We start from the raw sequence: 14,511 nt of genomic DNA on the forward strand, positions 1-14,511 counted from the left end.
CTTATCTTTTCATTCTTTTAACAGTGTCTTGTGCAGAGTAAATATGTTTAGTTTTAATTAAGTCCAAATTACCTTTTTCGTGAATTGTGCTTTTAATGTTGTATCTAAAAAGTCAGCATCAAATCCAAGGTCACTGAGATTTTGTTATTTTTGTTATTTTGTAGAAGTTTTATAGCTTTGTGTTTTATACTTAGGTCTATGATTAATTTGAATTAATTTTTTGAAAGGTGTAAGATCTGTGTTTAGAATCATGTTTTTGTATGTGAATGTCCTGTTGTTCTAGAATCACTTGTTAAAAAGACAATCCTCTCTCCATTAAATTGTATTTGCTCCTTTATATAATTGACAATAGTTGCTTGGGTCTCTTTCTGAGCTGTCTATTTTGTTCCATTGTTCTATACGTCTCCTTTTCACCAATACCTTACTGTTTTGAGTACTGTAGTTTTATACTGTGTCTTGAAGTTGGGTAGTGTCAATCCTCAGATGATTCTGCAGCTGCCGCATGTTCCTCTTCTTCTTCCTCTTCCTTCTCCTCCTCCTTCTTTCTCTTCTGTCTTATTTCTTCTTCTTTCTCCTTTTTTCTCCTTCATTCTCCTTCTTTCCTGTCTTCTTCTTCTATATTGTGATTACATTATATTTGTTAATTTATAATTATAAATTGTTACAATTTTTATCACTTTTTAAAACATGATTAATCAATATATTAAACTTTGTTAATCCTCAATGCATCAGGACACAAAATAGCCATTACTTGCTATGTGGGCCAAATTTTCTTTGTTTTATATTCTAAGTCATTTTTTGAATGATGTACAGATGTAATAATAAAAGGAGAGTGAAAAATTTTATTAGAACTTTTAATACAACATTTAAACAAAAATCCTGAATTTTTTTTTACATACGTCCCTGGCTTTAATGATATATATATATATATATACACACACCAAAACTGAGTAATAATTGTCATGCATGATCCTGACATACACCCATCTGGTATATAATGAGTCCAGCTTCAAAATACATCTCCAGTGTGTCCTATCTTATCATTGCTTTTTGGTTCATCTTTGACTAGCATTGTCAGAATGCAGTGCTTTAAAAAAACTTTGATTGCTCACAATGCTACCCGGAAGAATAACATATCTTTATTCCATCATTGCAAAACATTTTCATTTTTAGATTTATAAAGAGCAATTAAAATAAAACTAAAATATATTCTTAAAATTTCCTCATCACCAAATACTTTCAACATGTTTCGATTTATGGACTATGTAAAGTAAATTCTTATGTTCAAAAATCATAAAAGGTAAAAGAACATTGTCATATTTTCCTTTTAGCAAAACCAATTGTTTGCAATATTTTCGGATGGAGTCCTTCCTTATATTAGAAAGTGTTCCCAATCATCAGTTTTTGAGCTTGATATAATTTATTTAGAGTATCAAAAGTGAAAACTTGTTTTACTGTCATTTTAAGAGACTTGAGCTCCAGTATTTTTATATTTGTCTTCAAATTTTTCTAATCATTTTGAGATGTCTTTATTAATTTTCTTCTCTTGCCATTATAGGCAGAAAATGAAAAATTCTGAGTTCTTGGCTGATACCATGAAAGCAAAAACCTACACAGTGGCAAACACAACTATAATATGGTGTTTTTGTTTCTATAGTTCTTTTAAATGTGTATTTTAAAAAACCCAAAACCTGGGCAGTCGTATAAGCACATAGGGATTAGATAACAGTGATGATTTTATATCACTTGCATAAACCTTCTACCCCAACATTGTTGAATAGACCTTTCTGTGATAATAGAAATGTTCTCTATGTCCAGATAGTAGCCAATAATCAGCTGTATGTGGCTACTAGCAACTGAAGTGTGAGTATTGTGACTAAGGAAATGCATTTTAAATTTTACTTAATCATAATTGAATTACACTTAAATTTAAATGGCCACATGTGATTAGTTGTTACTATATGGATATTAAATTTAAATGGCCACATGTGACTAGTTGTTACTTTATTTTCACTCTTACATAATTGTGTATATCCATTTTCTTACTATGTTATTGTTTTTATCATAGTTGGGGATAATTGATGAGTTAGTGGCAAAGTAACACCTAGTATACTGAAGTAGCAAGATTTCTCATAATATAAGAAATATAGTGCCATTAATGTTATACTGTATTATAATCTTAGATTTATCATATATATTATATGATAAATATAATCATAGTTATATAATCTTAGATTTATCATATATATTATATGATAAATATAATCATAGTTATATAATCTTAGATTTATCATATGTATTATAATCTTAGATTTATATGATGATTCAATGTTTTCATATCATAATTGCAAGGTAAGCTAATTTTCAAACCTATTTTTAAAATTAAAAATTTTTTGAATGACCTCAAATAAATAATATAAATAATAAAATATTCTTTAAGCATAGTTAGAACTGTATCAAATGCACCGTAATGTCAACAGTTATAAAAATGTATGGGTCAGCACAATGGCTCACACCTGTAATCATAGCTAGCACTTTGGGAGGCCAGGGCAGGTGGATCACTTGAGCTCAGGAGTTTGAAACCAGCCTGGCCAACATGGAGAAACCCCATCTCTATAAAAAATACAAAACAATTATCCATGTGTGGTGGGATGTTCCTGTAGTCCCAGCTACTTTGGGCACTGAAGTGGAAAGATCACTTGAGCCCAGGAGTTTGAGGCTGCAGTGAGCTGAGATGGCACCACTGCACTCCAACCTGGGTAACAAAGTCAGACACTGTCCAAAAAAAAAAAAAAAAAAATATATATATATATATATATATATATATATATATATATATATATATATACCCAACATTTTGGGAGTCAGAGGCAGGCAGATCACCTGAGGTCGGGAGTTGGAGACCAGCCTGACCAAAATGGAAAAACCCCATCTCTACTAAAAATACAAAAATTAGGTGTGTGTGGTGGTACACACCTGTAATCCCAGCTACTCGAGAGGCTGAGGCAGGAGAATTGCTTGAACCCAGGACGTGAAGGTTGCCATGAGCCAAGATCTCACCATTGTACTCCAACCTGGGCAACAAGAGTGAAACTCTGTCTCAAAAAAAAAAAAGAAAAAAAAAAAAGATTGTAGAAAAGGGGTCAAATAAAGGTAAGGTAAGTGTTAGCTTCACTACTCTGAGCATGTTTCTTAATCTGTACAATGAGAGCAATCGAAATTTTGGTATACTTTATAAGAGTTTGATGAGCTAATGCATACAGAAAATTTACATCAATGCATATTATATACCAAGTATTTGATTAATGTTTACTATTATTAGAAGATAGTTGTGACAAGTACATTTGATTTTGTAACAAAGTTAACCACTAGTTGGAAAATATTTAAAAAGGCCATTATTCATTTATTGTTCAACAATTTCTTAATTGAGGTCCAGAAGTCGTTGTACAAGACAAAGATGATCTCTGCTCTGATAAACATGAATTCCTAAGAATATGCTAAACATCAGCAGCACCTTTAAGACTAATAACTAATCTTGAGGTGTTGCAATATGAATGTCACAATGTGAAATATTATAATGTTGTAATGGTACAATTCTAGTGAAAAACAATGGATAGAAATGAGTACTAGCACTGTTCTTTGTATGGCTTAGAAATTATGTAAGTGTTTGTCGAATGAATAAATGAGAGTACTCAGGAAATAATTTTGTGAACAAATAAAGGTATAAACATTATATTTTTCTTTCAAACAAAGACTGTAATACAAGCAATACAAAGTACTGCTGCTACTTTGTGTTATAAATCACCAGATTTCTTCACTCAATACAGTATACAATATAGGATGGTACAGTAGTCTTTGTTGTTTCTATTATTTAGCACTTTGGCCATGATGTTTAACAGGTTAAATGATACTTTTATATAAACTTAAATTCCTGTTATATTTATTTAATTACAAAAGAAGTAAGGTGGGTTTTTTTAATGATAAAACATTTGATTTAAAGCCCCTTTTTATTCATCTACAGAATCTATTGATGGATAAATGTTGTTAAACCAATGACACTAAATACTTTAAAAGCTTGTGCTTTTAAGATTGCCCATTAAGTGGTTTAATAGAATCTCCATCACAAGCCTTTTCTCTTTTAAAATCTTTGCTAAGGATATAGAAAATCCATTCTGCTGGATCAATATCTTTACTTTGATTCAAATCCTCAATAATTCAAATGGAACATCAGGTATCCTTACTTCCCAAGTTCATAAAATCTTTAAATTTTTGTTTCGAAGAAGAAAAATCTTTTTTTTTTTTTTTTTTTTTTGAGACACAGTCTCCCTCTGTCACCAGGCTGGAGAGCAGAGGCATGATTTTGGCTCATTGCAACTTCTGCTTCCCAGGTTCAAGTGATTCTCCCGTCTCAGCCTCTTGAGTAGCTGGGATTATAGGCACACACCACCATTCCAAGCTAATTTTTGTATTTTTAGTAGAGACAGGGTTTCACCATGTTGGCCAGGATGGTCTCGATCTTCTGACCTCGTGATCCGCCCTCCTTGGGCTACCAAATTGTTGGAATTACAGGTGTGAGCCACCATTCCCATCTAAAAAAAAAAAAAAAAAAAAAAAGTTTTGTCCATAAATGTAGAAAGTAATTGTGTTTCTTCCTAAATGAGCCCCAGAATTTGTCAGACAAAAGTAAAAAAATAAATAAATAAATAAAAAGTAGGAAAAAAGTGGGATTTTCCACAGTTAAGTATTTTATAGACATTTAAAGATTATTTTTTGGTTCTACAAAAGCCTTAGAGCATTTTGCTTTTAAAATATCTGTGCATTTTAATTAGATGCTTGCAAGTACTAAAAAATTATTTGTGAATGATTGACTATATGCCTATTTTTATATACTTGTGCAAAACTTCTTTATTCTTTTGCATTTTGAACAAAACATTCATTTATTTATACAACAGTTAAGAGCTCTTACAATATGTAAAGCATAAGCTATAAAGACACACCACTAAGTTAATATCTTAACTCTTGAATGCTTAAAATGTTGTGGATATATTATAAATATACTTTATATATAATTAGCATACATTTATGTATATTCAATAAATAAAATTTTGATAGACCTGATTTATTTAAAGGCATTTTAAAACACCATGAAAATTGCTAGTTTGCCAAAAAAAAAAAAAAAAAAAAAAAAAAATCTGAGTTTAACATACAGGACAAAGCTAGAATAAATAAAGAGGAGTCATATTAAATCATTTTTTCTAACCCCTTTTTTTAACTATTACTAATTGGTACAATACATTATAACAGTAAATTAAAAACAGGACATCATACATATCTCCAATGTACTGAATGAAAAGAGTTATTTTGTTTTGTGTAATAGTACAGCAGGATTAAATGTAACTGACATTGATCCTACAGTGGCAAATAGAGGAATTATTTCCACAGTAAGGCTGGAATTACTATTTAAGTAAAATTTGCTTTAGAACCTACTCCTAATTTCAATCATTTGAAATGTGTTTAAAATGAAAAACTATGAACTGGAAGAAAATCCATAATTGATTTATAAAACACACCAAAAACATAAAACAATTTTTTTTTTTAATAATTCTTAGTTGACAAAGGCATGCAAGGAAAAGTTTGAATGATGTGGTATTCACTTCATTACCGTTCATCTCTGGGTCAGTAAAAAGGGGAGTAACACAGGGCATCAATTTAAGATTATTTTATAAAACCATCTACATGTAATCTATTGTGCATTGTTCCATTTCTGACAAATTATCCATTAATTTTGATATGTGACAAAATAAATAATAGAAATATGTTTACATAGGCGTCTCACACATTAAATAGTTTGAAAACATTCTGGAAAGTGAAGATTTTCAAAATTAACTGAGTTTTGAGATGACCACTTTTCTGTTCTTCGGTTAGCTAAGATAACAAAATATACTAGTTTTAAATTCATTTACAAGTATTTCTAAAATATCTTTGCTATCTTACTAAAGTGTTTTTAGAATCACATTGTGTAATCAACTGTCTTAGGTATGATAAAGTGTCTGATGAAAATAAATAGAAATAATAATGACAGAGATTTTTATGAAAGCAGAAATTACTTCCTGCTATTTAAAACAATTATTTGAGAAAGAGTTAAGTTTAAGATAATAACCCCTTCACTGTAGTACTTGCGGTTAAAAAAAAAAAAAAAAGGTATTTGGTGAATATTAGTAAAATGGTAAGTTTAAAGAGGAATAATTTATATCATGAAAATATTAACTAGCTTTGGCTGAATAATTAAATAAATCTCTTCACAATTGAGTACTGCCCCTGCCAAAATCAGATGAGTAAATAATAGTTTACACATGTGGTACTTGCATTAAAAAAAAATTGATATTTTTATCACCATAGAAAATTGCTACCTAATGATATCCAATGCAGATTATTGTAAAAGTGAGCAATATGTATTTTTAAAATATATTATTATTTTTTAAAACTTTTTGGGGGTAGATAATCAGTGTATATATCTATGGGGTACATGAGATGTTTTGATACAGAAATGCAAAGCGAAATAAGCACTTCATAGAGAATGGGTTATCTATCATCTCAAGCACTTATTCTGTGAGATACAAACAATCCAATTACCTTCTGTAACTTATTTTAAAATATATAATTAAATTTGCTGTTGACTATAGTCACTGTTGTGCTATCAAATAGTATGTCTTGTTCTTTCTTTCTTCATTTCTTCTTGTACTTATTAGCCATTTCTACCTCCCTCTCAACCCCTCCAGTACCCTTCCAACCTTTGGTAACTGTCCTTTTACTCTTTATGATTATGTGTTGAATTGAGTTGATTTTTATATCCCACAAATAAGTGAGAACATGTGATGTTTGTGTTTTTGTGCCTCGCTTATTTCACCCAACAATATGATCTCTCCAGTTCCATCCATGTTGTTGAAAATGAGTGGATCTTATTATTTTCATGGTTGAATAGTACTCCACATTAAATTAAATTAATATGAACTAAGATTAAATGGTAATCTAAGGCTTGCAACTTGAATATTTAAGATGTGTGTATCAAGCACCAATAAATTTCAATTAAGCATTTAAAATATTTTAGAATAGTCTACTAAAATCGTTATGAGAAGCTATATCACAAATCTTATTGCTGGCCAGACATCTTAGCTCACACCTATAGTCCCAGCACTTTGCAAAGCTGAGATGGAAGAATCACTTGGGGCCACGTGTTTGAGACCAGCCTGGGCAACACAGTGAGTCTCCATATCTTTAAAAATGGAAGAAGGAAGGAAGAAGGGAAGGAAGGAAGGAAGGAAGGAAAAAATGAAGGATGAAGGAAAGAAGGAAGGAAGGAGGGAAGGAAGGAAGGAAGGAAAAAATGAAGGAAGAAGGAAGGAAGAAGGGAAGGAAGGAAGGAAGGAAAGAGGGAAGGAAGGAAGTAAATGGAAGGAAGGAAGGAACAAAGGAAGAAAGAGAAGGAAGCAAGGAAGGAAGGAAGGAAAGAAGGAAGGAAATTAACCAGGCATGGTGGAGCACACCTGTAGTCTCAGCTACTTAGGAGGCTGAGGCTGGAGGATCTTGTGAGCCCAGGAGGTCAAGGCTGCTGTGAGCTGTGATCACACCACTGCACTCTAGCCTGGGGTACAGAGTAAGACCTTGTCTCAAAAAAAGAAAATAAAAATAATATTACTTTTTCTCATTTAATAAGTATTTATTAAGCACACAATTCATTTAAATACTACACAAGCCATGGATGATATATGAATGGATTTTAAAAAGAACGTTACACAAGGGTGAAAAAAGGAACATGATGTAATGATATCTGATCAAATTTGAAGGTAATGAATTATTGCCCGTAACAAATGACATTTGAATTAAGATTTTTAAAATGTGTAAGAATTAAATAAGCAAGGAGTCTCTCCAAAATGGAGCCTTTCTGATCATTTGTATGAAGGCAAATGAAACATATTATTAAAGAACTTGATAAAAGTAAAAAGCCTGGAATTCAAATAATAAAATAGAATCTTAGAAGACCAGAACATAAAATAAGCAGATTATGTAGGACTTAAATAGTTTAATAATTTTGTTTTGTATTTTAAGAGAAAAGATTATCTGTGAAAGGTTTTAATTAGAAAGCTGATGTGATCAGATTATGTTCTGAGAAGGTAATTTTGTTTTAAGAGTAAGATTTAAAGGGTTAAAATTTTGACACAAAGGAGACCATTTACTATTTTGGCAAACTAGATTAAAACAGTGGTTGCAGAACTACAAAACAGTAGTGAATTAATTTGAAAATTATTTAGAAGGTAAACAAGAGTTTATAAGCAATTGATTACAGAAAAAGCAAGGAAGCAAGAGGTCTCTGGTTTATATGGCTGCGTGGATGCCAGTCATATCTATAGAAATAGAGATCTGTTGAATACATCAGATGTTCCATACCTTTTACGTATCCAAGTGAACATGCCACATAGGTGCTGCATATAAATAAGCTTGTGAAGCAAACTGCACAAGGATATAAATCCATGAGTGAGTGATAAGTAAATGGAAACTAAAGATATGAGTGAGGCTTAAAAGACCCAGAGAAATTTGAGAGAACAGAATTTGAATCCCATTCACCCTGATCTTAAACATTTAAAGGTTACATAATAAAATGCCACCCAACGGAATCTGAGAAACTGTTGCCAGGAACCCAAGGGTTGAACCAGGATTATGTCTGTGGCAGGGAGGGGGTTGGGGAGCAAGTGAAGCATACGTATTTGTCAAAGAAATCTAGGGAAGATAATTTTTTAAATCTCCATTTAAAAATGATCTTTACATAAATTCCTTTTTGTTTCCTTACTTATTTGGAAAGATAAGCCTTAGGAGCAGGAATTAAGTTCTATTTTGAGTAATTTTGAAGTCAAATAAATGAATACTGTCTTACATCTCTTGATATTTAGTAACTTAGAGGTTATTTAGGTTATTCCTGAGAGTTTTATGGAAATATGTACTCAGTATATTACCTGCTTTGGCATTTGCTTATAATTGAAATTCTGTATGTTAGATCTAAAGGGAATGCTGAAGCATGCTTCAAGGGAACATTTGTTACACAGATTCTCATCTCTCCTGTCCTGCTTAAACTAAGCAGGTAGAATAAAACCACAGTTTGCTTTCCTCTTTTCTCACAGCTGCCTGCCACTATGTAAGTTACCTTACCGAAGCAGATCCTGGTGGTGATCACCCATTCCCTTTGGCACGCACTATTTTTGTGTACTGAGAAGGGCAAAAGTATCTGGGAAATAACACCTCCTCACCAACCTCCCCTGCCCCAACCCCCGGGAGCAGTCCTCAACCAAAAGTGATAACTGGAAATATTCTATAAATAGTCCTGTCTCTTGCCAGTCAAATAAGGTAACTCAGAGTCATGTCCTCCATTCACTCTCAGTTCCACAGTGGAATTGAACTCAGTTTGCTTTGCTCACAGTGTAGTCTGCTCAATACCACAGGGTTCATTTACTTCCTTCCCTTCCTATCTCACTTCTCAGAGCTTCTTGAGATTACCACCTCGCACATTACCCCCTCAATAAAAGATGCGCCTTAGGATCTGTTTGTTGGGACACTGGACACTGTGTTAGAGTTCTCCAGAGACATGGAGCCAATAGGCTGTATATACATATTAAAGGAGATTTATTATAAGTAATTGTCCGTATGATTTTGGAGACAAAATCCCAAGATCTGCAAAGCAAGTCAGCGAGCTGGAGGACCAACTGCACCAATGGTTTAGTACCACTCTGAATCTAATGACCTGAGATTGAAGATAATTGATGATTTAGTTCCAGTCCAAAGTTCTCAGGATCAATACCCAGAAAGATCCAAGGTTTCCATTCTATTCTAAAGGCAGGAAAAAAGTCAACGTTGCAGTTCAAAGGACATCAGGCAGGAAGATTGTTTTTCTACTTGGAGAAGGAGGATTAGCCTTTTCATTTTATTTAATCCTCGAACAGATTGGATGAGGCCCTTTCATATCATGGAGGGCCATCTGCTTTACTCAGTCTACCAACTTAAATGTTAATTTCATCCAAAAACATCCTCACATTAACACCAAGAGTAATGTTTCATCAAATAGCTGGGCACCCCAAGGCACAGTCAAATTGACACACAAAATTAAACATCACAGACACCCAAATTAACACAATTCTGTTTCCCAGAATCATACTTCTCTGATCTTTCACCTTAAACTTTTTCCAAGAAAATTAAACTTTCTTTTATAATATATCATGGGGAAAATAAATTTTGTAATCCGTGTGTTTAGTTATAGGTCAAAAGGCCATAGGCCTCAGTTTGGCCAGAACAGTCCGGTTCACACCTGTCATCTGCATAATTATTAATATTTTTTATTTTTCTTTTAACAATGTCCTGCTTTGGAGAAGAAATTATATGATTATCCTAGTCAATAAATGATTTCGTAGATTTGCTAATAATGGAAAAATAATGTATGTTTAAATCTGATATTTAATTTTTTCTTTCAGTTAAGAAAGATGAATGTGTGTCATATTTCTTCAGATTAATTTTTCTTTCTAAGTCATTTTATGTCACAAATATTTAATGTGATATATTTGGAATGTTTATTTGGAATCAGAATATTATTTTTTATTATCTTAAATGCATTCTCTTATTTAAAGAATGGAGGAAGAATATATTTGAAAAGCATATATAATTTTAAAGTATGATATAAACTATTATATTTTATTTTATAGTTTATTATTCGATATATGAAAAATCTAAATAATCTTTTCCTTAGATAAGGTTACTCACCTGGAAATTACACAATCGGTAGTAAGTCATTTAACTGGCTCCAAAATCAAATAATGTGTATAATACCAGGACAGATCAGTTCTTCTATTACAACTAAGAAGAGAAGAATGAGAGTAATTGTGATCCTCTGGAGAGTTCAGAGCCTATTTTGTTCATTGTAGATAATGTGAAGATAAGAGGAGAAGACAATTCCACATTGACTGTGGGCCAGACAATGCCAGGACTAACAAAATCTCATAAAGAATGTGTTTATATTGTCTCTCTCTTTTTTTTTTTTTAGCTTATTTTCCATTTCTTCTGTGAAATATGCTATCTTTGTGTTGATTAAGGAATATTATATGTCATAAAAGTTATAAATATACATGTATTTAAGTATTCATTAATCCTCTTCCACTAGGGATGATTTACTGTTAAATGGAAATAAATAATTTTCTAGCAAACATGTAGTGGCATATATAACAAATGTTGACTTTTAATAAAATCATAAATGCTATTGGAAGTGACTCAGTACTTAAGAGCAAGCAGCATGTGCCCAGTGCTGCATCACTGCGTTTTGAAAAGATTCTTCATAATGCTTGTGAGACAGTAGTTGATCTTGAGTTCATTGTGGGTTCCTTTTGTGAGCCCCTGGTATTCCCGCAACAATGAAAGTGTTGTTATTCAGATGCACATAAATGCATTCAGCCCATAATAATAGTATTCATAGCCATCTATAAATAGTTTAAGAAACAATTGTATGAAATGCTTGATATTCATCTGAACCACTTTTTGCAATTTCACTTTTAAATTCAGATTTCAGAAGTAATACAACAAAGGTGCTGATAAGATATTCAGACTTTTTTTTTTAGTTTTGTATGGACAGGACGTTAGCTTTTTAAATCACACACCCTGTTTTTGCAAATCTGAGAAATCCTTTATAAATACATACAATTATAAAAATTATATGAGACATGCTGAACACACAGCATGATGCACAGTTATTAAATATCTAGTTTTGTATGTGTTTATTTACCTGTCTTAATATTCTTTTGTTTCTAGATACACCATCAGTTAAGATTATACCATCAACTCCTTTTCCACAAGAAGGACAGCCTTTAATTTTGACTTGTGAATCCAAAGGAAAACCACTGTAAGTGAGATAATGAGCAATAAAGCTTTCTACTTTTTTCTTTTATCTTGCTTTGATTACAGGCTTTAATTGTAGAAATCCACAGTTGTGTCTTTTATTGGTGGGCAATGTGTTCTCTAAAACAGAAAACCTCATGAACCATGTCTTCATTAATGCCTATGGAAGACTGGTTTTCTCTTTGTCTTCTAGTGAAGTTTCTGGGAAGATTTTCAGCTGTTATTTCTTTTTATTTATTTTTTTTCCAGTAAGATATTTTAACCTGAATGGAGTGTAGGCTTAATCAGTCACTATTTATATCATCAGACTAATAAAAGCTGCATATTGTTGAATTTAGTTCTCCCATGGAAAACTTTGAAAATACTGAAGCATCCCCAAAATATGCCCATGTTTTAAAGTTACATGGAGAACCATTTTCATAAAAGGAAAATTAAATCTATATTTCTTATGAAACACCTAATGAAACAGGTAACATGAATGAGAGGGATCACAAACTCAATGTGTTTAATGGTGAAGTGATTTCATTATTAGAATACATACACATCACGGTGCTAATTTCACTTCAACTCTAAAACTTTATCTTTTGAAATTTGTGTTTATAGATAGCCAGTCAAAAAATACCTGGTTTTAAGCAAAACTTAAATATGGATATTAAATATGTATATTTAAATTCTATTTAAAACCAATATGATTATTCTAATATAGTAACACTCTAGGCCTGCTTTATGTAATTTACTTGACTTTTTTTTTAAAAAGTCTTATTTCTTATTTATTTGAATTCTGTTTAAATTATAGTAAGAGGAATTAAATTGTTCTTTGTATATGACTATACAAGATTGCTTCTGGCAAATCAGGTTAAATGACTAAAAATTTGCTTCCAATAACATTTATATTATTTAAGTGTAAGTTTCATATTATCTGATGAGGAATTTTTCTAAAAGAATTGGAAGATAGATGCCTGACATTTTAACTTCATCAATTGTATGTCATTGTATTTTTCACCATATTAACAAATCCATACCCTCTTTACCACAGTTTTGATATTTTAAAACTGTTCTCTCTTCTAGTAATTATTTTACAGCGATTGTTTTTGTTCTTCTTTCCTTCACATTAATCCAAAAGTACATTTATATACATTTGGATTATATACACAATTTATGCAATATTTAATTTACCTCATTTAGAGGTGAAGTTTAATATTTAATTCACCTCATTTAGAGGTGAAGTTAGGGAACATGCTTTATAGAATGCTTGAAAATAAATAAATCCTGCTTAAGTAGCATCCCATTGTCTTTCAGTGATTCTTTGATTTCATATCTACTTTCAACAGTAGAAACATTATTGTACTTATGGAACTCATTAGGCTATGTTTTATATAATTATTTAAGTAGTTCATATCACTCATCTAAGATATAATTGAATGAATGTGTCTTCTAGTGGGTCTCTTTTCAGTTACCTAAAAATAATCTTAGATGTGTAGTAATTCTCTGCACTGCAGATGAATTTAAAGCACAATAATTTCTTCCTCATTTTATTTAAGAAACACATTTAAAGAAATTTATAAAATGGAAAATGTTACTTTTATCAAGAGAATTCTGATTACTATGATTTTGCAAATAGATAAAGGAAATAAGAAAGGCTCCCTGTTTTACAGAAGAGAAAACTGAGGCTCCAAAGTGTTAACTAAATTTTCCTATTCATCCATATTTAAAATGAGGGAGAATTTGAAATCAGTTCAGTCTTACCCAAAGCTTTCACTCTTTCAATTATGTGCTGCTACTTCAATTGCTAAACGTAAATTTCCACTTATTCCAGCTAAAGTTACTTTTGAAAAACTAGACTGACAATAATTGGGACTGACAATAATTTTCACCACTGAAGGTGAATCCCTAGATGCTTTAGGGCAGTGAACTGGCTGGTCTCATGATGTGTTTCACTGTTGCCATCCTCTTTTCGTAGGCTTTCTTTTATATTTATATTCTTTCCGGAAACTTGTCAAATTTCTACCAAACTAATCATTTCTGGCGTGAGTTCAGAGCCATATAAAAAATCTGTAATTAATGTAGTATCTTTTGACAATTAACTCATAGGCTCCACAACATCTTCAAAGTAAAGTAGTCGTTATATGTTGCCTTTCTCTTCATAGATCCCAATGTTATATTCCGTATGCTGTGGTCCACAAGTAAATACGTATTAAGTTATTCTCTTGTATTATATTTCCATTCGCAAGTTTCCTTTTATCATATTTCCTTGAAGACTGTCAGGACATTATCATTAAAGTTAGAGTCAACTTCTTTGATGCCTGTCTTCCTTAGACTGTTGGATCTTTGTTTTTTTTTGTTTGTTTGTTTGTTGTTGTTGTTGTTGTTCTTTCTAATTATTTTAAATAATTTCTTTACATTTTTACAGTAACTATCTTCTCCATTGCATGAAGGCATTCATCTCTTTAAAAAACAGTCTAAATTTTAGCCTCTCTATAGTTTATATACTATTTCCAATAGTGCCAGATGAGGCAGAGGGGACAAAAATCATAAGAAGACTGCAATCGTTGGATTTTCTCAGAAGAAAATCTTCCTGATCATAAA

The 14,511-nt window shown here is 31.6% G+C and overlaps 1 protein-coding gene across 5 annotated transcripts in view; it reads left to right on the plus strand.

Annotated features, from left to right (window-relative positions):
- The window catches only part of CADM2 (cell adhesion molecule 2), a 1,054,563-nt gene that overhangs the window by 924,460 nt on the left and 115,592 nt on the right, over positions 1-14,511 (plus strand). For all 5 annotated transcript variants that reach the window (XM_074389151.1, XM_003928313.4, XM_003928312.4 and 2 more), the window contains one exon: positions 11,839-11,929. In XM_074389151.1, the coding sequence (XP_074245252.1) occupies positions 11,839-11,929 (91 nt within the window). The remainder of the gene's footprint in view (positions 1-11,838; positions 11,930-14,511) is intronic.

This window comes from Saimiri boliviensis, chromosome 18, assembly GCF_048565385.1.
Source record: "Saimiri boliviensis isolate mSaiBol1 chromosome 18, mSaiBol1.pri, whole genome shotgun sequence".
NCBI classification, from domain to species: domain Eukaryota; kingdom Metazoa; phylum Chordata; class Mammalia; order Primates; family Cebidae; genus Saimiri; species Saimiri boliviensis.